The sequence below is a fragment of the Bos indicus x Bos taurus genome, chromosome 6 (assembly GCF_003369695.1).
Source record: "Bos indicus x Bos taurus breed Angus x Brahman F1 hybrid chromosome 6, Bos_hybrid_MaternalHap_v2.0, whole genome shotgun sequence".
In the NCBI taxonomy this organism is placed as follows: domain Eukaryota; kingdom Metazoa; phylum Chordata; class Mammalia; order Artiodactyla; family Bovidae; genus Bos; species Bos indicus x Bos taurus.
The window spans coordinates 103,717,471-103,741,735 of NC_040081.1; the positions used below are offsets into that span (position 1 = coordinate 103,717,471).

The window sequence follows — 24,265 nt, forward strand, 5'->3', positions numbered from 1 at the left end:
CCCTGGAGAAGGTCATGGCAACCCATTCCAGTATTCTTGTTTACGAAAATCTCATGGACAGAGGAGCCTGGTGGGCTATGGTCCATGGAATCACAAAGAGCCAGACAGGACTGAAGTGACTTAGCATGCATGGGCTATCACCATTACCATGGTGGGGAGGGAAGAACTGGCTTAAGATGGAGTGAATGACCAAGGTCCATAACTGGGGGCGGGGAGGGGTGGGGCAGGAAAAATGAAAATAAAGAAATGAAAACCACAGCCCCCGCAGTCATTCCAGCCATTTCATGTTTATTTCATCTTCACAGGAACTCTGGGCGATAAATGTTATAAACCCCACTCTTCAGAGGAAACCAAAGGGTGACAAGATTTGCACCATTACATAACAGAAGTGAGATTTAAACTAAAGTCTGTATCCCTCCAATGTCTGCACTCTTTCTGCAAAGCCAAACTGGAATTTTTCTTGAAGGACTTGTTCTGAGTCTTTTCTGCAAAAACAGACCCAAAGAAAACGTTTGGGAGAATTTGTCTTGCACACTGTTCCCTATTAAAATTTGAACCTATGTTTTGAGGCTTATAGAGGGGTCTCTATTCTAAAGTGTGGGATTATTTTCGGAATTACTGCCCCAAAGCAAAACCCGGCCTCGGTGTTTGTCTTCATTCCTTCACTCTGGACCATGTGGGCCAACTTTCCACTGGGGTTTGCCAAGAGCGCAAGCAACAAGCTCAAAATATAGCACACAAACAGGGGGATACGTGAGGCTTTTAACCAAAGGAACACTGCTGTCAACAGGAACCCTGGAGGCAACATTAAGGCTAGTTGTTCAAGCTACACCCCTCCCTCAAATACCTCCCAGCTGTCCCTGCTGGGTTAGGACGGCACAGGCATCACTGGCCCCTAGTTTCTAACCTCAGAATGCAGGCAGGAAGGAGGGACCCGGAGGTGGTCTCTTTGCTAGAGAAGTGGCCTCCACCACCAGCCCCTAAGGTCAGCATCTCAGACTCCTTGTGTGTCTAGAGTAATGTTTTTCACAGGATGGAAACTGCCACCAGGCTCTTCCAATGGCTGGCAAAAACAGCTACTGGCTGGAATTTGGGCAACAGAGATCTGAGATTGGCCATGGCCATTTCAGCCTCGACTGCCATTATAAACAGGTATAGGGCAAGAACACACAGAACACTTGAAAAGGTGTGATTCTGTGTCTGAGCCAAGTAACAAAGAGTTCCTATTTCTTCTGGTCTGTTCAGGAATTTCCCACAACTCCCTAGGGCTGAGAACACAAGTATTTCCCTCATTACCTGCATCACTTATGGAATATGCCAGTCTGAACAGCCAGGAGGAAAAAGTTGAGAGCTTTTTACCTAGAAGTACTAAAAAGGAGTCCCAGACTATGAAAACACAAGATCACAAGACAGACACAGTAGGCTCTACTAGCAGCACAAAGCTTAGGATTTCCTTCAGTGGTCAGGGGATGAGATGGCATGTGTCCTCCCTGGACAGGGATGGGATAGCATATGTGATAGACTCTACTGGCAGCCACTTTGTGACCACACAGACACCTGGATGCAGTCAGTCACATATGTGTCAGTTCAGGTTCAATCACAGAAACAGAAGCAGAGACATTATAAGAGATTATTTTACCCTAAAGAATCAGCTGACATGGTTGTGGTGGATGGCCACGAAAGTCCAAAACATCAGGGCAGGCTGTGAGGAAGGGCTAGCTAGAACTCACAGGGATGGACTGAATCTATTCCATAAACAGAATTTCTTCTCCTTCAGGGAAGTTCTTCTTCTTTAGCTCTACTCTTAACATTGTTCAACTGATTGAATCAAGCCCACCTAGAACATCTAGAATAATTTCCCTTCCTTAAATTCAACTGCGTGTAGACTTTGATCACATCTACAAATACCTTCACATCTGGAGTAGCATGTGGTTGAATAACCAGGGATTTTAGTCTGGAAGAGCTGACATGTCAAAAGACCATCATAGCATGGAATAGGGACACAGAATAAGATGATTTCCTGGTGACTTCTTTGAGTTCCTAGATCAAACCATTCCTGAGCTCCACACTACTGCCAGTATGTTTCAGTTGAATATTTTAAAAAGTCTGGCCATGGGTATCTCAAGCTGTGTTTTCTGTAACTCACAACTTTTAGTCCTAACTGACACAAGAGGGGCCCAAACAAAGGAGGTGATAGTTCTGAGCAGACCTTTCAAAGAGGGCTGGGTTCCAATCTGGATTCCAGCTAGTGGGAGACACATTGATACAGACCAGGATGGATAAAGGAACAGTCATTACCATTTAGTGGGGAGATGTTTACAGGCCTCCTTGCTGTGGACAAAAAGACAGATAGGAGATTTGCTCTGCCTGTAGGGGATAGATGAACAAGTGGACATGTCAAAGCCAAGGAGAGTGAAGGGGCCATGGGAGCCTGTGTGAGCAAGTGGAAGGAACCTAATCCAGCAAGGCAGGCTTCCTGGAGAAAGTGACATTTCAGCTTGGTCTGGCAGGTAAGAAGAAACAAACCAGGAACAAGCAAGGCTGGGGAAAGACATTGCAAGAAAAGAGAATGGCACATAAGAAGGCCAAAGATCACTTGCACGCGGTAACCACAAACCCTAGGGATTGCTAATGCTGTGTGATTCAACTAAATTTACCTTTCTGTGCCTCAGTGCCCTTGAATGATGAGACTAGACCGAATGCATTAATCCTTGCACAGGACTTGGAAGAAGGCAGCATTCCAGGATTAGTTTATCATCACCATCATTACTGCATCATTGTCATTGTCAGTACCTGATAAAAAGTGTGGGAAAGACTGGCAGAGATGGCTAAAGAGCTTGGCGTGGACCAGGCCACAGACCTCAGACAATCTTCCAGGCCTCAAGGAACCAGGGGAAAACATGAAACAGAGGCCAGCCAGCATGAATTTCTGCTTTTGGAATGGCTACTGGAAGGAGAAAGGACCCTGGGCAGAGAGATGGTAATAGAGATGTAGATGTAATTGTGGAAAAGGATCTTGAAGTCATTGCCCATGGGAAAATGTTTATGAAATTGCTTGCTTAGAAAAAGAGTCGATGCTGAGGGACAGGGACAAGCGGTGACAGACAGACAGAGGGCTGAGAACCACCCAGGGCTGTTCTGTAATAGAAGGTACTGGAGTTTTAGATCACAGAAAAGAGTCTTAAAGAGTAATGAGCTCCCCATCCAGGGAGGTATACAAGCAGACTCTGGATGAATGCTTGACAAGGAAGCTGTAAAAGAAGCACAAGCTTCAGGCGGGTTGAGGCAGATCATTTCCAAGTTCCTTGCAGCCTTGATCTCTGTTCTCCTACAGAACCCCAGAGAGACAGTATATTAGTTTTCTGTTGCTGCTGTAACAAAATCACTATAAACGGAATGACTTAAAACAACAGAAATTGACTATCTCACAATTCTGGAGGGCAGAAGTTGGGTCTGGAGGCTCTAGGGAACGATCTTTTTTTTTTTTTCTTTCCCCCTTTCAGCTTCTCATGGCTTCCTGCATTCCTTGGCTTGTGGCCTCTTCCTCTGTCTTCAAAGAAGCCTGCAGCATAGCATCTTCCAAATTCCCTTTCTCTTTCACTGTCTCACACTCCCCTATCCCTCACACCCATGCCTGTCCCACATCCCCACAACACTCCTCACAGATGGAGCCATCACCAGGGAGTGGTTCCTGGGACACCAGGATTTTCACCCCCTTTCCCTTGTTCAGTGAGTAAATTGGTCTTCCCTCTCCTTGCTGAGGACAGCATTCCCATCATCCACTCTTATCCTAATGTCCATCTCAGGCTTGCACACACTAGATTCTCAATAAATAAAGAAGAGTCCGGAGAATGAATGAAGAATCCCTTTAAAGAAAATGCCTGGAAGATACCATTCTAGCTGAGAAGCATTCACACCCTCATTAGCTGTGGTTGTTCAGCTCTCCTGGCATGATGAAGTCCCTGTGATGGGACCTCTGTTCCTCACCTGCATCAAGGGAGTTGGGAGGAACCTTTGGAAGAAGACAAAGGCTTTAGTCTGTGGGGAAATTCCAGCCTGGATTTTTAACATTCACATTCCAGATGGTATAACCTGATGCTGAAGGGGCTGGGGAAGGGGCCGGAGAAGGGGGCTGGCTATAGGAGGCAGGGCAGTGTCACAGGAGACCTTTGTGAGCAGACACACACGGGGGAACCCCGGGACCACTGGCATCCAGGCAGGGTCTAGCCTCTCTGCCAGGGGAGCTGAGTCAGGCTGTGCTCTATGCATTTCTTAATGAACTTGTGCCTCGCTTTGAGTAACAAAATTAACAGCCACCAGGTTAATTCAGCAAAGCTTTCCTGAGCATCCGCTCTGCCCAGCTGGGTGCTGGGTGCTGACAAGCCAAGATGCAGAAGGCGCACATGGCGCGTGGGAAGACAGACAGGATCCGCTCAGCAGGATGTTTGGTGCTCAGGGTGCAGAGGGTGCTTCTGATTTGCCCAAGGAGCCCCATCAACAGCAACACACGTGTCCAGGGTGGAACCAGACAGGGTCTCCCTGCGACACATTTATCTCACCATCAAGCGCGCAGAAACGCCTGTTTGCCAGCACAGCGACGTCTCCTTGATCGGACGGTCCAAGGACTTGTTTTGCTGCATGGGTTTGTTTTTCTTCCCTGTCCTGAGTTTAAAGCTCCTTCGATGAGCACGTCCAGAAGCCCTGGGGCGTTTCAAAGCAGACTGGAATTCCCGTCTGGGGCTGGTTTGTCTGCCAGGGACGCCCACACCCCAGGCCCCACCATGGAGGGAGTGAGGAGACCCCTTCATTCAGAAGGAAAACACATCTGTGTTTGCCACTTGGACCTCCAGAACACACACAGTTCTGCCCAGTCTGAGAGGGCACCCAAGAGGCAGTCCCCAGGCCCTCTCACTTAAAGTGTTTAGAGAACAGGCTCTAAACCAAACAGGAAGGGAAAGCTGTGATCCCTGCCTGGGGCTTGAACACAGAGAAGTAGCAAAATAGAACGTCAGGGTGGGAAAGGACCTCCAACTGCCCCAGGAGGTGCTGCTCTGTTTATGGACAGAGGATGGGCACCAGGGTCAGGAAGTGATTTTTCAGGGCAAACAGAGACAAGGACGGGCTGGAGCTGGACTTTCATCCCTGCTGTTGATCCTCGATGCCGCCCCACATCCAGGACACCATCCTCCTTTCCCTTAACCCTCTGGTCCTCCCCATGGGTTGTTTTCTTCCGGGAATGTGTGCCCAACTGACCCCTCTTTTGCACCCCCTGCAGTGAGACAGGCTTTGGAGACAGGCAAACACAGGTCTACAGCTTTGTCTCTCCTTATTGACTTTGTGACCTCAGATAGTTTCATTGTCCCTGAGACCCTCAGTTTTTCCATCTGGGAAATGGGAATAATCCCACCCACTTTACTGACTTTCTGTAAGGTTCGTGACATTTGTGACAACATCTGTGTAGTGGTATAAATTAGGCTGATGCCTCATGCTGGTGCATATTCAATGCTCGGTGTTAAAGAAGAACCTTCTCCTTTGACAGCTCCTTCTCCCAGCTTGTTCCTTGGTCTTGGGCAGCCCAAGAGCTCAGTCCCTGACAGCAAGAATCCTGCTCCTCCCCAGTTCCACACTGTGAGGTGGGAGAATGGGAAACAGGTAAAACACAGAGCCTCATGGGATCCATTTGCCTCTAGCTTTACGACCTTGGGCATATTGCTGGAACTCTGTGAGCCTCGATTTTCCCACCTGGAAAATGGGACTGTTTTCTGTCCCTGCCTCCCAGGGACGCTTGTAGGAAACGAGACAGTGACATTAGCTCCGGCTGTGATAATAGCTCAGCATCTTTTATTCCTCACCACGCTCTTATCATCCCTAGTTAAGAAGAGAGAAGAGTTAAGAAACTTGCCCAAGATCATCAAAGAAGCTGGTGACCACTCGATCCACTGAGCACCTAAGCGCAGCGCTTACTCCTTTAACCGGTACCCACGCTCCTATGTTTACAGGAGAGCAGCCTGCAGAGCATCATTGCTAAAAGAGACATATTTAGGGGACTTCCCTACTGGTCCAGTGGCTAAGACTCTGTGCTCCCAATGCAGGGGGCCCAGGTTCGATCCCCAGTCAGGGAACTAGATCTTGCATGCCACAACTAAGTCCTGGTGCAGTCAAGTGAACAAAAGAGAGAGAGACATTTGGAGAACCCACCCTTCCCGAGGGTCTGCTCTGTACCAGGGCTCGTGCCAGGAGCCTGGCGTGGACCAGCCTGGGGGATGCTCCCGCACCCCTACCTCAGATACTAGCATGAGCCCATCTTCCAGATGCAGAGATGCAGCTGCTCAGAGGGCAGCTGGCCAGTCAGTGGCGGGTGGATAGTGATACCCAGCTGCCTGATCCCAAGTTCTGGATCACTGATGCTCGATCCATCACTTCTGGTCCCTTAGCCCCATTCCATCCAGTTCTGCTCCAAGAGATCAGTCAGTTTAAAAAACAAAACAGTCCCCATTCTAACTGAAAGGGTTGACTGCCCCAGGGTTGAACCACCCACTCATCCATCCTGTCTCTCTCTCGTCTTCCCTTCATCTACCAGTCCTGCCACTTCAGGAAGAGCGCCTGCCAAGAGAGAAAATTCTATTGCACGTTGTGTGAGAGAAAGACCCCACTTCCCTTCCAAGTGTCCGGCACCCCAGTCCAGACAGCCTCTTCTCTCAACAGGGGTGGTGGGGGCTTCAGGTCTGAAAGGCTCCAGTGTCCCCCAGCCAGGTGGGCGTGGCCTTGGCCTTGGCTGGGCCCCACAGGAAACAGAGGAGTCTCGGAGGACCACCCCCAGACCTCTGCTTAAAAGGGAGGCTGGCCTGGGCTGCAGTCAGGCCGCCTTTGCACCATGACAGCCCAGGTGTTCCCCCTGCTGCTGCTGCTGCTGCTCCTGGCTGGGCTCCCCACCACACGGCCGACTCCCCCGACCTGCTACTCTCGGATGCTGGCCCTGAGCCGGGAGATCACCTCTGACTTCCAGAGCCTGCAGGCCACCGAGCCCTCGGTGAGTGCCCTCAGCCCCCACCTGAATGAGGATGGGAGGTCCATGCAGACCCAGTTCTCAAAAATTTGCCTTTGGACTGGGGGCTAGAAGGGGACCAGGGGTGGGGGGGAAATGCTCTTTTCCTTTTCCAGTCAATGTTAATTCCCAGGGTATTTGTGCTTTAGTCCCATCCTATTAAATGACCATCGTTTCTGCTTCCTCTTTACTACAAAGAAAATGCAATCCAAGACATCAAAACTTTTGTTTATAACTAGTTGACTCAATGGACATGAGTGTGAACAAACTCAGGGAGATAGTGAAGGACAGGGAAGCCTGGCGTGCTGCAATTCATGGGGTCCCAAAGAGTCGGGCGCGACGTAGCGACTGAAGAGCAACAAGCTAGCAAATATCAGAGCATCTGTTTTAAAATCTAAAGACAGACAGACAGAGAGAGAGAGGAGAAAAGTTCCCATAGAGTGTAGAACCCCAACTTAAGGAGGGCCAAGGAGTTCAGCTTGTTTATTCTCCCCACTAACCAGTAGGAGCTGATGGGGTGACTCCTGAACCGGCCCCACCTCTCACCTGCCATGGGACCTGAGCAAATTATCTAGCCGAATCAGAGAATCTCAGCATCCTGAGCTGTGAGACACACTTTGGGCAGCTGGAGGGTTGCAAACTGGAATGCAGACACAGTCTGCCCAGTGTAAACAACCCTGGACTTCAGCCACTGTTCTCACTGCTCTGTTCAGCGGAAGACGCAGGGGCTTGGAACCCAGAGTCTCTAAGGGGCCACCCAGAGCTAAAATCTGGCCTCCTGACCACTCTTCCAGTGTAGATACAAACTGAATTAAACTTCAAAGCTCTGGCAAAATTTAAAAGTGTCCCTTCACCACTTGTGAACCCTTCACATAAGATGCACTGTTCTCAGATGTGGGGCTTATGGTACCTTGACACCTCCTTCGTGTTTTCTTTTTGAAAGTTAAATAATGCGTATTTTTTCGTAAGTTATGAAGCTCATACAGCTTGAAAACAGTTGGAAAAGGCACAAGACAAAGAAGAAAATAAATATTACTGCAATCCTACCACCTAGAGGTGACCTGCTGCCATCACATTCAGAGGATAGGATTTCAGTTCTTGATCTGTGCATAGGTATCCAATCCAAGTGTGTGTGTGTGTGTGTGTGTATAGACAAATCGAAACAAACAGCACAGCAGTTCTGCAATTTACTTTCTAACAATGCCGTCAAAATAATATTCCTTTGAAACAGCACTTGGTTGTTCTGAAGCACCCTAATTTATCCACAGATTCCTTGCTATTAGATGTGTCGAGCACTGGTGCATAGAGCGTGCATGTATGCTAAGTCTCTTCAGTCGTGTCCGACTCTTTGCGACCCCACGGACTATAGCCCACCAGGCTCCTCTGTCCATGGGATTCTCCAGGCAAGAATACTAGAGTGGGTTGCCGTGCCCTTCTCCAGGGGATCTTCCCAACCCTGGAATCGAACACTCGTCTCTTACATCTCCTGCATTAGCAGGCAGATTCTTTATCACAAGTGCCACCTGGGAAGCCCAAATACGTAGAGCAATCATCTTTAAAAAAAAAAAAAAAAAAAAACATGATTTTAAAACTTAAAATGCATAGATTCAGAGCTGGAAGGAAGTGGAGAGATTATGTGTTCTAACTCTCTAGCCTCACAACTGGGAAACTGAGTCACCAAAAAGAAGGAGATCTATCCCCGGCAACAGGGAATTTACTGGTTGGAAAAGACCAGAATCTGGGTTTTCGGGTTTCGGGCCAGCACAGAAGCAAAACTAAAACAGAGTGATATAAAAATATAACTATATATACAGCTTTCTATTCCTATAGCATATGCTACATGTACTACTATATCTAGATTACAGTTATGCGTGCATGCATGTTCAGTCACTAAGCCATGTCTAATTCTTTTGCTACCCCGTGGACTGTAGCTTGCCAGGCTCCTTTGTCCATGAGATTCTCCAGGCAAGAATCCTGGAGTGGGTGGCCATTTCCTTCTCCAGGGGATCTTCCCAACCCAGGGATCAAACCTGCGTCTCCTGCCTCTCCTGCATTGGCAAGGTGGTTCTTTAGCACTGAGCCACCTGGGAAGCCCCCAGACTATATATATAGAACTGTATATATATAGTTATAACTGTATATATACATGTTCTATGTGTATATATATATATATACACACTTACATATTTATGTACATCTCCCTCTCTCTACACGCATATATGAAACAGTTCCCTAACTCATAGTATATGACATAAAGTTTGCATTCTAAATTCTAGAAGAGCAGTTGACCCTGGGGGAATGTGGCAGACAGCACAAGAGTGTATGTGCATGTCGGCATCAAGGAAGTCCCTGGGGACCTGGGGCTGGGCCAGCTGCCTGGGGGCTGACAGAGACTTCTGTGACAGGGGTGTGTCCCTGTGGGCATCCCAGAAAGCCACTTCCCTTTCCACAGGAGGCGTGTGTGAGATACCTGCCCAGGCTGTATCTGGATATACACGTAAGAGCGGTCTGCCTGCCGCAGGGGGTTGGGGGGCAGGGTGGGGGGTCGGGAGACATCCGGTGAAGAAGGACCAGCCGGCCCCAGCTCCTGGCCCTCTGACTACTGACTTCTCCCACGAGACCCCTCCCTGTCATCCACTCGCAGAATTACTGCGTGTTGGCCAAGCTTCGGGACTTCGTGGCATCACCCCACTGCTGGAAGCTGGCCCAGGTGGACGCTTTGAAGGACAAAGTGCGGAAGCTGTACACCATCATGAACTCCTTCTGCAGGAGAGTGAGTGACGCGTTGAACATTCTTTTCCTACTTGTTATGGGTCAAGAAATTAAGAGACGGGTTAGAGGAACAGGGGAATCAGGAGGAGAAAGAGAAAAGCTTATGGGGTGCTTCCAGTTCACAAAGCCCTTCCTCAACCCCGTTGCTCTTGCCAAGTGCTGGGGACTCTGGACAAGGCTCCCCACCTCCACCAGCCCCACCTGCAGCACCCAGGACCATATGAAAATCGTATAGAACAGATTCTGCCGGCAGTCAAATGGGGTGGGATGAGAACTGCGGAATTCTGAGAACTCCCGTGTCCTGGAGAGCAGGTTAGAGGAGACTTTCTAGGGGAGAGGCTTTGGGTGTGCTCTGTGATGGGAAGAGTCCGCATCAGAGGGGAAGGAGACAGGAAGAGCAGAGAATCAGCACTGGTTAGATATAGAAAGTTGGGTCATGTGGTCTTAGGGGCACAAGCTTCAGCATCAGGCAGACCTGAGCCCCTGTCTTCATAATAATTGAAGGATATTATGTTGGTAGGATAATAATACTTACACCCTGACCATGTGTGTGCTGGGCGCTGCAGTAACTCCTTGGTAATAAGATCTCTAGCAAGGCGATTAAACATATAAAGAAGGTAACTACACATAGAATGCCGAGCACCAGGCCTGACCCAGGAAACTTTAGTACTCAGCTATTAAGATTTCTAGCTTTAAGTTTTATTAAGATTTGTTTAGGCTTGATCCCTGGTCAGGGAACTAGATCCCACACACCACAAAGAAGACTTGGCATGGCCAAAAGAATAAAAATAAATACATATTTTTAAAAGATGTATTTGTTACTTTGCATCGGGGATGAGACATGCATTTCCTACTCCACCACTTCCCTCTTCATTCCTCTCTCTGCTTGGTGGTGCTGGGGAGAGAGGAGGAAAACATAATTGTAATACAATCTGAGAATGCTACTATTGACTCTGAAGTGTTTGAGGGTGAGACCTACTGCTGTTACTCCTGGTATCCCCAGTGCCTGGCCCCAGAGTTGTTGCTCTTTACCCATCTATCCATCCATCTGGTCAACCAACACACACACACGTGAATTCAATAACAAAGGAATATGAGATTCAATGGGTGAAGTTTTCACACAAAGGGGAACAACTGAACAGCCTTTGAGGATAAGCAGGAGCCCTATTGCTGTGCATGAGTTCTGTGGCCACCTTTAGTGATGTTCCTGTTTATTGCACATCTTTTTCAGGATTTGGTGTTCCTGACGGATGACTGCAATGCGTTAGAATACCCAGTCCTAGTAACCACAGTCCTCCCGGATCATCAGAGCTAAGGCAGCTCAGACCAGAGACAGAACCTGGGCGAATGAAGTTATGTCAGCTGCCCAGACACAACAGGCTAAAGCCGTGGCCCCCATAGCTCTCCTTGAAACTGTCACGAGTTTGTCTTCACCTTCTGAAAACCACAGCTTGTGCTCCCTAACCCTTGAAGTCAATTCTGAACATAATTAGAAGCTTTGCTTCTCATTCCCCCTGTTTTTGTCTTGCCAGGATGGTTAGATATGCAAGCATTTGATTTGGTCACTGAGAAGAAAAGAGCAAATCAGCTTCTCTCATATGAACGGTCAGCTTCCAAACAAGCAAAATAGTATGTTTGTAGTACTACTTCAATGGCGTAGTGGTACCATTTTTCTCTCTTGATAGAAACCAACTTACATTTAACCATGCTTCTATTTTACACCTTCTCCAATTGCAAATGTTCCTTACAGTTAGCTTTCATTTTTTAGAAGAAATTTCACTGCCTGTAAGATGTATTTGTAAGGTTTGTAATGACATAGTGCTGACGGGAACCACTCTTTCATTGAAAGGTGATGAAAATCAAATAAAGACTATCATTACAGTGAGAAACACCTGTCCTGCTGTATTCCATCCAAGGTGGGTGTCAGGGTGTTTATTTCCTGCCCTTTCTGCAAGTCGCTGCTTTTAGCAAGATACGTCTTTCTCCCTCTTTCCATCGAGCATAGGTATTTCTTGGTCTGTTTCAAGCCACTTGTGTAAATCTGTTTTCAAAGTATCAGAAGATGTTGCAGTTTATGTTTGAGGAAGACTGTATCCTGCATTGTATCCATGGCAGTGCGGTACCTGACATTTCACAAACATCGGTTCAGCGAGGTTTCATCACAAACCTAGACATGGGCATCATAGGAGGCTGGGGCTCGTGTTGGTTAGGTAACTTGCCCAAGGTCAGCAGCTGGTAAGTGGGGATTCTGGATTGAACTCAGGGGCTCCAAAGCCCACACTCTCCCCAGTGACCCAGGCTGGTTTTCTGCAGGTGAAGGATGCTTGCTTAATAAATTCATGAAATCAACAGTATCATCACGGTTAAGTAACTGGATTGCTGAAAAGGTTTCCAAATATTGATTTTTTAAAAGCTCACATACCACACCAGGGGTCTTTTTGTTTTCTCTCCTTTCTTTTGTACACGTGGGCCATACTTTCCTTTCCTGGTCTTTCGTGTCTCTGACTTAGGTGATCTATGAGAATGGTTTAGCAGGCTATGCTTTTCCATTTAGAAGCACAAGCGCAGAGAATAACTGTCCTAGTGTCCCAAGGCTGCTGTAACAGGGTACCACAGACTGGGGCCTAAATAGGAGAAATGCATTGTCTGATAGTCCTGCAGGCTAGAGGTTCCTAAATCTAGTGTTGGCGGGGTCCTCCTCTCCCTGAAGGCTTTAGGATAGAGGGTCCTTCCTTGTCTCTTCCTGTCTTCTCGTGGTTTCTGGCAGCCCTTGGCATTTCTTGGCCTGTAGACACATCAGTTCAATCTCTGCCCCCGTCAACACGTGCTGTGTATCCTGCATCTGTGTCTCTGTGTCCAAAATCCCCTCTTCCTGAAGTAAATTTTCTCTGTTTGCAGATGACATGATCATAAATACAGAAAATGCTAAACACCTCATCAAAGAAAACCTGTTAAAATTAATAAGTGAATTCAGTGAAGTTACAGGAGAGAAAATCAATATATGAAAATCAGTTGCATTTCTACACACTAACAACAAACTTTCAGAAAGGGAAATTTTAAAAAATCCCATTTATAATAGTATCAAAAAATATAAAATGCATATGAATTAATTTAACCAAGAAGGTAAAAGACCTGTACACTGAAAACAATAAGAACTGATGAAGGAAATGGAGGAAGACACTAATAAATGAAAAGTTATCTCATTTTCATGGATTGGAAGAATTAACACCATTAAAACAAAAATCTTGTCCATACACCCAAAGTGATCTGCAGATTCAAGACAATCCCTATCAAAATTCCACTGGCATTTTTCACAGAAACAGAAAAGGCAACACTATCATAAAAGTCACATGGAACTACAAGCCATATGTAGTTTGGCTTGTTTTCTCAAGCCAAAACAATCTTGAGAAAGAACAAAGCTCAAAGCATCACCCAACCTAATTGCAAATTATACTAGAAGCTATAGTCAAAACAGTATGGTACAGGCGCATGGGTCAGAACACATAGAACCGTGGAAGAGAATGGAAAGCCCAGATATACACCCATGCATAACTTTGACAGGGTCACCAAGAATACATTGTAGGGAAAAGACAGTCTCTTCAATAAATGGTGCTGGGAAAATTGGTCACAAGGAAAGGATGAGACTAGACCCCTATCTTACACTACACACGAAAATAGATCAAAAACTGAAGTGTAAGACCTGAAATCATACAACTACTGGAAGAAAACACAGGGGAAAAGCTCCCTAACATTGGTCTCAGCAACGATTTTTTGGTTATCACACTTAAAGCACAGGTATGGGTTTCCCTGGTGGCTCAGATGGTAACAGATCTGCCTGCCATGCAGCAGACCTGGGTTCGATCCCTGGGTCAGGAAGATCCCCTGGAGGAAGGCATGGCAACCCACTCCAGTATTCTTGTCTGGAGAATGCTATGGACAGAGGAGTCTGGAAGGCTACAGTCCATAGGGTCCCTCAGAGTTGAACACGACTAAAGCAATCTAGCATGCGTGCAACAAGAGCAAAGTAAACAAGTCATGCTATATCAAACTTAGAAGCTTCTGCACAACAACGGAAGCCAGCAGCGAAATGAAAGGGAAACTTACGAATGAAAGAAAATCCTTGCAAGCCACATATTTGATAAGGAGTTAATACCCAGAGTATATAAGAAAATTTTCAACTCATAGCAAAAAGTTCCAAGTAATGGCTCAGCTGGTAAAGAATCCTCCTGCAATGAGGGAGACCTGGGTTTGATCCTTTGGTTGAGAAGATCCCCTGGAGGAGGGAAAGGCTTCCCACTCCAGTATTCTGGCCTGGAGAATTCCATGGACTATAGTCCATGGGGTCGCAGAGGTCGGACACAACTGAGCGACCTTCACTTTCACTTTCAATCTTATTTTTAAAGGGGCAAAAGATCATCTGAATGATGATCATTTCTCATCATGCATCATGAGAGAAATGGAAATCAAAACCATTTAGTGGTTTTTGATGAAGCACCACCTCACATCTGTTAGGGTGGGTTTTATAAAAATGACGACAGATAACAAGCTTTGCAAGGATGCAGAGAAAAGAGAATCCTTGAACACAGTTGGCAGGAGTGTAGATTGGTATAGTCATTATGGAAAACAGTATGGAGGGTCTTCAAAAAATTAAAAATAGAACTACTATGTGATCCAGCAATCCTACTTCTGAGGATATCTCTGAAAGAAAGAAAATTAGGAACCCACAGAGATATCTGCACACCCACCTTCGCTGAAATATTACTCACAAAAGCCAAGATATGGTAACAATCAAAATGTTCATTGATGGATGAACAGATAAAGAATTTTATGGCTATATATAATGGATTATTATTAAGCCACAAGAAAGAAGGAAATCCTGCCATTTGCAACAATATGCATGAACTGAGAGGACATTATGCTAAGTGAAATTAGCCAGTCAGAGACAAATATTGTAGAATCTTATATATGGAACCTGAAAAAAAAAAAAAAGTTGAACTCATAAAAACAGTGGAATGCTCATTACCAGGCCCTGGGGAGTGGGGAAGATGGTGCGATACTGGTCAAAGGACAGAAAACTTCAGTTATAAGAGAATAATCTCTGAGAATGTCATGTACAGCATGGAGACTGTAGTTAATAATTGTGCTGTGGACTTGAAATTTGGTAGCAGATTTGGTCATTCTAAGCGTTCCTCACCATACACAAGTGAAATAAGTAACTACGGGAAATGATAGATGTGATCATTAACTAGACTGTAGGAGTTCTTTCACCAAGTATAACTTCCATCAGATCATCACCCTGTAGATTTTAAATATAGACAGTTTTATCTGAAAATCATACCTCTATAAAGCCAAAAAAAAAAGCAAAAGAAACAAAAATGTCCTCTTCTTATGAGAGGGTAACAGGCAGGAAGGCCAGGGTTCTCCAAATGGAGGAAATAGCCTGCAAGTGTCAGACATTTTTATCTCTCTTAAGCGGCAGGAGGAAACAAACTAGCAATATTTTTTCCTTCTCTATACAAATTTAAAGGGAGGTTTCTCTTAAAATACTGTGTGGCCATAATGACACCTGGTTTCGCCTGAAGTTAGCTATTCTCGAGCCTAGAGATAACCAATGCCTTTTTCTTATGGAAATGTTTGTCTTAAGCTATGCTAATGTGCTATGCCTTTACCCCAAACTCTGTCTCCAAGTCGGTTCCACCTCTTGGTCCAGAACCTACTTGACAAACCAGTATGTTATACTCAGATATTGTTCCCCTAATCTATGTAAATGAAACTATTTGTATGGTGGTCTGCCCTTCTTCAAGATTCAAGTTAATCATTTTATGGCCCAGGATAAACCATTTGGCGCCAAAACTATCCCCAAATGCATCTTATGGGTGAGGGGCCTGGTGCCATTCTGAATTTTAAGACATTCCTTTCTTTCATTAACAGACTGCTAGTGACTATATAACATCCAGCTGAAGACTAGCAGGCGGGTACTCTTTCTGCCCGCTTCTGATGCCTATGTCAGAAACTTTCTCTATCTCCTTTATACTTCAATAAAACTTTATTACACAAAAGCTCTGAACGATCATCTCTGGCCCCGGATTGAATTCTTCTCCTCCGGGGGCCAAGAATCCCGGTGTATTCGCGTGATTCAACAACAACCTTTCACTTACAAGGATGCCAATTATTAGTTTAGGATAAACTGTCCTATTTCCAAATAAGGTCCCATTCATAGATCTGAAGGGTTAGGATGTCAGGGTGTCTTCTGGGGAGACAAAATTCAACCCACAATAGTCAGTCTTTCAACTGATAATGTTGTCACAAAGGACAATTATGCAGCAAACTAACCCTTTGTTACCACCATCTACCACTTCCTGCCAGAGGCTAAACGTGGGTGCCAGGCACCCAGCACACACTAGCCCCCTGAACCTTCACAATGATGCTGCTGCAGGTTGGGTGTTCTCAAACCCAATTTACAATGTAAGACATGCCCTTGGGGTCAAAGGTTAAGTGATTTTCCCAGACAGCTGATAAAGAGTGGCAAAGAGATTCCAGATAAATAGGCACTAGAAGTGTTCATTTCACAGCTCTGTGAGTGAGTGAAAGTCACTCAGTCGTGTCTAACTCATTGCGACCCCATGGAGTTCTCCAGGCCAGAATACTGGAGTGGGTTGCCATTCACTTCTCCAAGGGATCTTCCCAAGCCAGGGATAGAACCTAGGTTTCCCACACTGCAGGGAGATTCTTTACCAGCTGAGCCACCAGGGAAGCCCACAGCTCTGCTAATTCTAGGTAATACCTAGCTAATTCTAGGTAGCACAGTAAACCAGTGAAGACAAAGACTAATTTACACATTCCAGGCATTTACTTGTTTGTTCATTTCTTCCATACTGACTGAGTGCTTACTATGAACTCAGCAAATACTGAGATGCAAAGTAAAGAATTCTTCTTTTTTAGCAGAGAGGGCATATGCAAAACCAAAGACATTACAAATAAGGCTCCATGAGATGAGGCAGAAAGGTTTCTTAGAGGATTCAGAATTTGAACAAGGTCTTTAGACATAACTAGGAACTTGGTGAGATGAAAAGGAGGCAGAAGATGGAGTGGATCCAAAGGCATGGAGACTGAAGTGAATGGTGGCGTAGTTGGAAATCGGGAAGTGGAATTGAGAATGTAGTAGGGTCAGAATGGTGTGGGTCACGGGAGGCTGCCAGGGACATGCAGGCAGAGCTTGTCTGTCATCACCCTAGTTGTGGAATAATCAGGGTCACATAAAGAAGAATCCTTTTCTGGGCAGAAAGATTGGGACCTAATGATAGGAAATTATCAATTTCTGAAAGTCCCTTGGCTTTGAATTTCAAAACTAACAAAATGGGGACACGACTCCTCCACTGTGAACCAGCCCATTGCCAAGCCAGATGTTTGGGCACCAGCCTGGGCTCTTTCTCCTTCTTTCTCTGTTGGGTGTGTTAGTCACTTAGTCATGTCCAGCTCTGTGTGACCCAACACAGACTGTACCCCACCAGTTCTCCTTTGTCCATGGAGTTTTCAAGGCAAGAACACTGGAGTGGGTAACCATTCCCTCCTCCAAAGGATCTTCCTGACCCAGCGATCAAACCGGGGTCTCCTGCATTGCAGTCAGATTCTTTACTGTCCGAGCCACCAAAAAAGCCCTTGTTTCTCTATAGCCAACAGGTCAATCCCATCTTCTCTGCATCTGTTGACTTCTCCAATTTCACCATCTCAATATTAGTTCAGAACCTTCTCAGAACATGGCATCCAAACCTTTGTCCCTCTCATGGAGGATGGAGCTAATGGTTGGGAACTGTAAAGTTATAGGATGCTTTGCAGAGACTAATGCTGCTGATGCTAAATAAGGGCTTCGGAGATCAAGGTGAGAATTTGGTCCCCTGATCCTTACCCCACCATTGGCTCTTTTTGTCCCAAGTGAGATTCTGGCAATCACTGGTCCTTTCCCGAGACTTCCCCCATCAGAAGGGTTTTTTTCCCTCATATGCTTGTTAATTGTTAGAGCCTAGGTTCTTTCTTCAACTGATTTAACCCACCTAGAGAAATAACCCCCAAATTCACAACTCCCATTCAGACTTTCCCAAGAAGCTTAGGCTAATTTTTCAACTACCTTGTTGCTATATATTCTCTTGTGTGTGCGTTAGTTGTGTGTCTGACTCTTTGCAACTCCATGGACTGTAGCTTACCAGGCTCCTCTGTCCATGGAATTTTCCAGGTAAGAATAGTGGAGTGGGTAGCCATTCCCTTCTCAAGGGGATTTTCCCAACCTGGGGATCAAACCTGGGTCTCCTGCACTGGGGGCAGGTTCTTTACCATCTGGGCCACCAGATAAGCCCCATATATTCTCTTAGAGTCACCACAAGTATCACAAAATTGACTTCTCTAAAGGTAAGTCTTGCCTTTCTTGTCCATTGGTCTTTCCTGCCTCAGTAAAGTCACCCCATCGTTCAGTATCTGCTTCTTCCAAAAACATGGACTTGGGTCCCCTAATTTTTTCCCCTCACCTTTCTCCTACCTTTGCAATTAATCAGCAAAACCAGTACTTTCTGCCTCCAAAGCATTTTACATGTCATCTTAACTAGGCTTAATGGGGCTTCCCTGGTGGCTCAGAGGTTAAAGCATCTGCCTGGAATGCGGGAGACCAGGGTTCGATCCCTGGGTCAGGAAGATCCCCTGGAGAAGGAAATGGCAACCCACTCCAGTACTCTTGTCTGGAGAATCCCATGGAGGGAAGAGCCTGGTAGGCTACAGTCCATGGGGTCGCAAAGAGTCCAACACAATTGAACTACTTCACTTTCACTTTTCACTTTAACTAGGCCAGAGAGTGGGCTGAATATCATGTTAAACATTATTCTAGGCGTGTTTGTGAGGGTATTTCCAGAGAGATTAACATTTGACTTGGTGGATGAAATAAAGAGATTGCCCTCCACAATGCTGGTGGGCCTCAGTCAATCCACAGAGGCCTGAATAGAACAAAAGGTTGACTGAGAGAGCGTTCTCTCTGCCTGACTGCCGAGCTGAGACATCCATGTTCTGCTGTCCTGGGACAGGAGCTCACACCATCGGTGCTGTTAATGCTCAGACCTTTAGACTCAGACCAGAACTTCTACTGTTAAATTTCCAGTTCTCAGACTTCTGTACTCAGACTGGAAATATACCATCAAATTTCCTGGGTCTCCAGTCTATAACTGACACATCATGGGACTTCTTGGACTCCATAATTGTGTCAGCCAATTCCTTACAATAAATCCTTTTTTAAATAAATATGTTATATATTTTTTGTTGTTGTTGTTCAGTTGCCAAGTCATGTCTGACTTTGTGACCTCATGAACTGCAGCACGCCAGGCTTCCCTCACCATCTCCTGGAGTTGGCCCAAGTTCATGACCATTGAAATGGTGATGCCATCCAATTGTCTCATCCTCTGCTGCCCCCTTTTCCTTCTGCTCTCAATCTTTCCCAGCATCAGAGTCTTTACCAATGAGTCAGCTGTTCACATCAGGTGGCCAAAGTATTGGAGCTTCAGCTTCACCATCCGTCCTTCCAATGTTATATCTGTAAATATATAAATAAATCCAGGATCCTAGAGACTCCTGGTTAATACATTGAACTTGTGCTCTTCTCTCCATGCTGCTGCTGCTAAGTCACTTCAGTTGTGTCTGACTCTGTGTGACCCCATAGATGGCAGCCTACCAGGCTCCCCTGTCCCTGGGATTCTCCAGGCAAGAACACTGGAGTGGGTTGCCATTTCCTTCTCCAATGCACAAAAGTGAAAAGTGAAAGTGAAGTTGCTCAGTCGTGTCCGACTCCTAGCAACCCCATGGACTGCAGCCTACCAGGCTCCTCCATCCTTGGGATTTTCCAGGCAGGAGTACTGGAGTGGGGTGCCATTGCCTTCTCCTGACCCTGATCCCCTCTAATTGTCTTTCTGTCTTTATGAATTTTCTCCATACCTGTTACCAATATCTTGGTCAATGTCATCATGACCTTGACTTGCAGCTGGCACTGTGGTTGCCTCCCAGCTTTCACTCTGGCCCTCTCCCATCCAATTTCTACTCAGCAGCCAGAATAATCTGCTGTAAAATATCAATTTGATCTTGTCCTTCTCCTATTGAAAAAGTTTCTACAGCTTCCCACTTTGAATGAAATTTGAAGTTCTCCTCTTGGTCTACAAAGCCCTTATTGACCATCACACCACCAGTCTCTGCAAAACATTCTGTAACACGATAGTACTTGATCGTATGTCCATTTGTGTACTTGTTTGCTTATTCTTTGTCTTTCCCACTAGACTGTTCACTCCAGGAAAACAGGGACTGTGTCACTTTGTTTCGTCGTTTCATCCCCCCACCCAGCACCATGCCTGACACTTAGTAGGTAAAGGGCTTCCCAGGTGGTGCTAGTGATGAAGAACCCACCTGGGTTCTATCCCTGGGCTGGAATGATCCCCTGGAGGAGGGCATGGCAAGCCACTCCAGTATTCTTGCCTGGAGAATCCCACGGGCAAAGCAGTCTGGTGGGCTCTATAGTTCACAGGGTTGCAAACAGTTGGACGTGACTGAAGCAACTTAGCACACATACACAGTAAATATATCTTGGATGTTTATAGAGACTGGATACTACTTACTGGAAAGACTAAGAAAAGTCAACAATCCCAGTTGGTCCATGCCCACCCTTCATAAAATAAATACTATTCAAACATTCATATTCGCAGCCTTGAAAGCCCGATTCCCATGGTTTTTTTTGTTGTTGTTGTTATTCTTACTGTTTGGTCACCTTCAAAACCTCAGTAACTCTCTCTTGTAATTGTGTCTCTGTTTCTGTCTGTCTGTCTGTCTCTGTCTCACACACACATATACCCTCCCCCACCCCCCCCCACCCCCACACACACAACAGACATACCTCCTGCAGGCGGGCACTCATTCTCATGGAGCTCTGAGTGAGCTCTTCCATAAAACATGACTGTCTGGACTGGAGCCAGCAGCAGAGATCTGAACAGAACCCTTATCTTTTCTTCCTGAGGCGTCTAAAATCTAAGTCATCAGTCTTGTCTCTCTCGGAGAAATTTGCTGACAACAGCATTGCACCTTCACACCCAGGGGCGACGTCAGGCAACTGAGGACTATTAGGCAAAAATCCTCACAGTTTAAGCCTCGTTGATTTGCAAAAGTGCTAATAACGTGAAATCATTTTCTGCATTTGCACAATATTCAGATCTGTACACAATCAGATCAAGAACTGCCAGGATAATATGATATCATTTGTACGAGAAATCTGAAATATGACACAAAAGAACTTATCTATGAAACAGTCTCACAGACATAGAGAACAGACTTGTTGCCAAGGGGGAGGGAAGGATTAGGAGTTTGGGATCAGCAGATGCAAACTATTACATAGAGGATGGATAAACAAGAAGGTCCTACTGAATAGAATAGGGAACTATACTCAGTATCTTGTAATAAACCATAATGGAACAGAATATAAAAATATCTATCTATCTATATATATGTCTGTATAACTGAATCACTTTGTCTGTATAGCAGAAATTAACACAATTATACTTGGATAAAATAAAAAAAAAAAAAAAAAAGAACTCGCAAGAGAGAGTAGCAAACTGCCCTTGAAACTAATTAGCTGTTGGAGGAGAAGAAAGAGTAGGAAAAAAGAGCACAGTATGTAGAAAATGGCCATCAGTCAGCAGTGATAACTGAGGTTTACATTCCTTCAGAGTGAAAGCATCCCAGGAATTATCTGGGCCTTGGATATACATTTCAGAAACTTTTGTAATCTAGTTCCTAAAATGCAGCACTGCTTATTATTGAAGGATTTCCTGGCAGCTACCCAAAGACAAGGAACCATGCTCAAGTTGTTGCTTTTTAATTCACTTCACCTTGATCTCCTGTGGCTCAGTGGTAAAAGAATCTGCCTGCAATGCAGGAGCAGAAAAAGATGTGGGTTCAATCTCTGGGTTGGAAAACCCTCTGGAGGAGGGCACGGCAGCCCATTCCAGTATTCTTTTTTTTAATTAATTAAATTATTTATTGTAATTGGAGGTTAATTACTTTACAATATCGTGGTGGTTTTTGCCATACATTGACATGAATCAACCACGAGTGTACATGTGTCCCCCGTCCCAAACTCCTCTCCCACCTCCCTCCCCATCCCATCCCCCTGGGTTGTCCCAGTGCACCAGCTTTGAGTGCCCCGTTTCATGCATCGAACTTGGACTGGTCATCTCTTTCACATATGGTAATATGCATGTTTCAATGCTATTCTCTCAAATCATCCCACCCTCGCCTTCTCCCACAGAGTCCAAAAGTCTGTTCTTTGCAGTCTGTGTCTCTTTTGCTGTCTCACATATAGGGTTGTCATTACCATCTTTCTAAATTCCATATATAAGCATTAATATATTGTATTGGTGTTTTTCTTTCTGACTTACTTCACTCTGTATAATAGGCTCCAGTTTCATCCACCTCATTAGAATGGACTCAAATGCGTTCTTTTTAATAACTGCCACTCCACTTTCTTGCCTGGAGAATCCCATGCACAGAGGAGCCTGGTGGGCTATAGTTCATAGGGTCACAAGGAGTCGTACACAACTGAAGCGACTTAGCACATGCAGTTTGATCCCAAGGCTCCAGAATCAACCCATCTGAAGATGCTATAAAATTGGAAGATGCTCCTTGTTTAGATGATGGGCTTAGATCACTGTCACCGTAAGAGGCACCCTTCCACTGGCCCACAGCTCTGCAGACATTCTGAGCCTGTAAGTCCTTAAGCTTGAGAGAAGAAAAATCTGGAGTTATGCTGTAACATTGTCTACTGATTCTCTGAGATACTCTCAATTGATTGATGATGATAACTCCTTACGTGGAAATAAAGTGAAAGTGTTAGTCATTCAGTCATGTTCAATCCCATGGACTGTAGCCCACCAGGCTCCTCTGTCCATGGGATTCTCCAGGCAAGAATACTGGCGTGGGTTGCCATTTCCTTCTACAGGGGATCTTCCCAGCCGAGGGATCAAAGCCAGGTCTCCTGCATTGCAGGCAGATTGTTGAACATCTGAACCACCTGGGAAGCCCTAAAAAACTACCTCTGTGCTCCAGGTAGATGCTCTCCTGTGTCTCCTCCACTGCAGGCAGATTCTTTACCGCTGAACCTTTTGCAATTTACAAAATGTTTTCATGTCTATTTCCCCCTTTGTTAACTTTAGTTCTTTCCCCAGCGATGAGGATGGGTGGATCAGGACAGATGATTTCCAACTATACCTTTAAAGCAAATCTTCAATTAAAGCCCTTTGTTTCTACAAACGTGCTTAAAAATTTAAAATATGACAATATCAAGTGTGAGGACATCAGGCAACTAACACATTGCTCATGGATATATTCTTGGAAAAAGATTTGGTGTAGGCTTCCCTGGTGGCTCAGTGGTAAAGAATTCGCCTGCAATGCAGGAGACCCAGATTCAGTCCCTGGGTCAGGAAGGTCCTCTAGAGGAGGGCATGGCAACCCACTCCAGTATTCCTGCCTGGAGAATCCCACGGACAGAGGAGCCTGGAAGGTACAGTCCATGGAGTCACAAAGAGTTGGACATGACTAAAGCAACTGAGCAGCAGCAACAGTAAATCTGAAGATGTGCATGCCCTGTGATCCAGCGATTTTAACTCTAGAATATACCCTAGGGAAATTCTAGCACACGTGTCTTACAAATATGTCTAAGGATGTTCACAACAGAATGTTTACAATAACAAATCTGGAAAGAAGTCAAAATGTTATCAATGGAAAAACAAGCTGTTGTAGAGTCATATAATGATAATAATAATGAATATATTACAATGGTACATAATAACACAGCTGAATCTCAGGTACCTACAGTGAGGAGGAAATATAAGTAACAGAAGAGGACATGCAAAATGATTTCATTTATGTAAACAATGAAAACAGGCAAAGTGTAAAATATATTTGGGGGCTAGAAACATATGGGATAAAGCTTTAAAGAAGTTCATGAAAGGGCTCAAAATAAGATTCAGGACAGAAGATAGGTCTTTTAGGAAAATAAGTTATTATTTATTCAATATTTTATAAGTAAAAAGGAATAGCAGTCATATCAAAAACTAATTGGGAAATGCAAAGTAAAAACCAATTCCATATACAAAAGCAGCAAACCCCCAAAAGATACCTGAAAATAAATAAAAGTAAATATGTGTGCAGACTTTAAGGAGAAAATTTAAAAACTTTATTAAAGGACATAAAAGAATGTCCTATATGGATAAAGAGATAAGCCATAATTTATGAATCTCAACTTTACTGAAATTCAGTGTATTCAGTGAGCACCCCAACAGGAGAGATCTTGATATGCTGAACCTAAAATTTATAGAAAAAATGTAAAAAATTAATTAAATTTTTCAAAAGAAGAAGAAAGGGAGGAGAATTTCCCTA

The 24,265-nt window shown here is 45.1% G+C and overlaps 1 protein-coding gene across 1 annotated transcript; it reads left to right on the forward strand.

Annotated features, from left to right (window-relative positions):
* Positions 1-6,814: 6,814 nt before the first annotated feature.
* Positions 6,815-11,706, forward strand: CYTL1 (cytokine like 1). The gene is made up of 4 exons (XM_027545411.1): positions 6,815-7,030; positions 9,498-9,542; positions 9,690-9,818; positions 11,049-11,706. The coding sequence occupies exons 1-4, from the start codon at positions 6,875-6,877 to the stop codon at positions 11,130-11,132; spliced, it is 414 nt and encodes a 137-aa protein (XP_027401212.1). The 5' UTR covers positions 6,815-6,874; the 3' UTR covers positions 11,133-11,706.
* Positions 11,707-24,265: the final 12,559 nt, after the last annotated feature.

Bases quoted from the DNA above. Each gene is read 5' to 3' on its own strand.
- CYTL1 (XM_027545411.1), top strand. From the start codon at position 6,875: ATGACAGCCCAGGTGTTCCCCCTGCTGCTGCTGCTGCTGCTCCTGGCT. The intron at 7,031-9,497 runs GTGAGTGCCCTC...CCCTTTCCACAG, and splicing joins TGCAGGCCACCGAGCCCTCG to GAGGCGTGTGTGAGATACCT. The intron at 9,543-9,689 runs GTAAGAGCGGTC...ATCCACTCGCAG, and splicing joins GGCTGTATCTGGATATACAC to AATTACTGCGTGTTGGCCAA.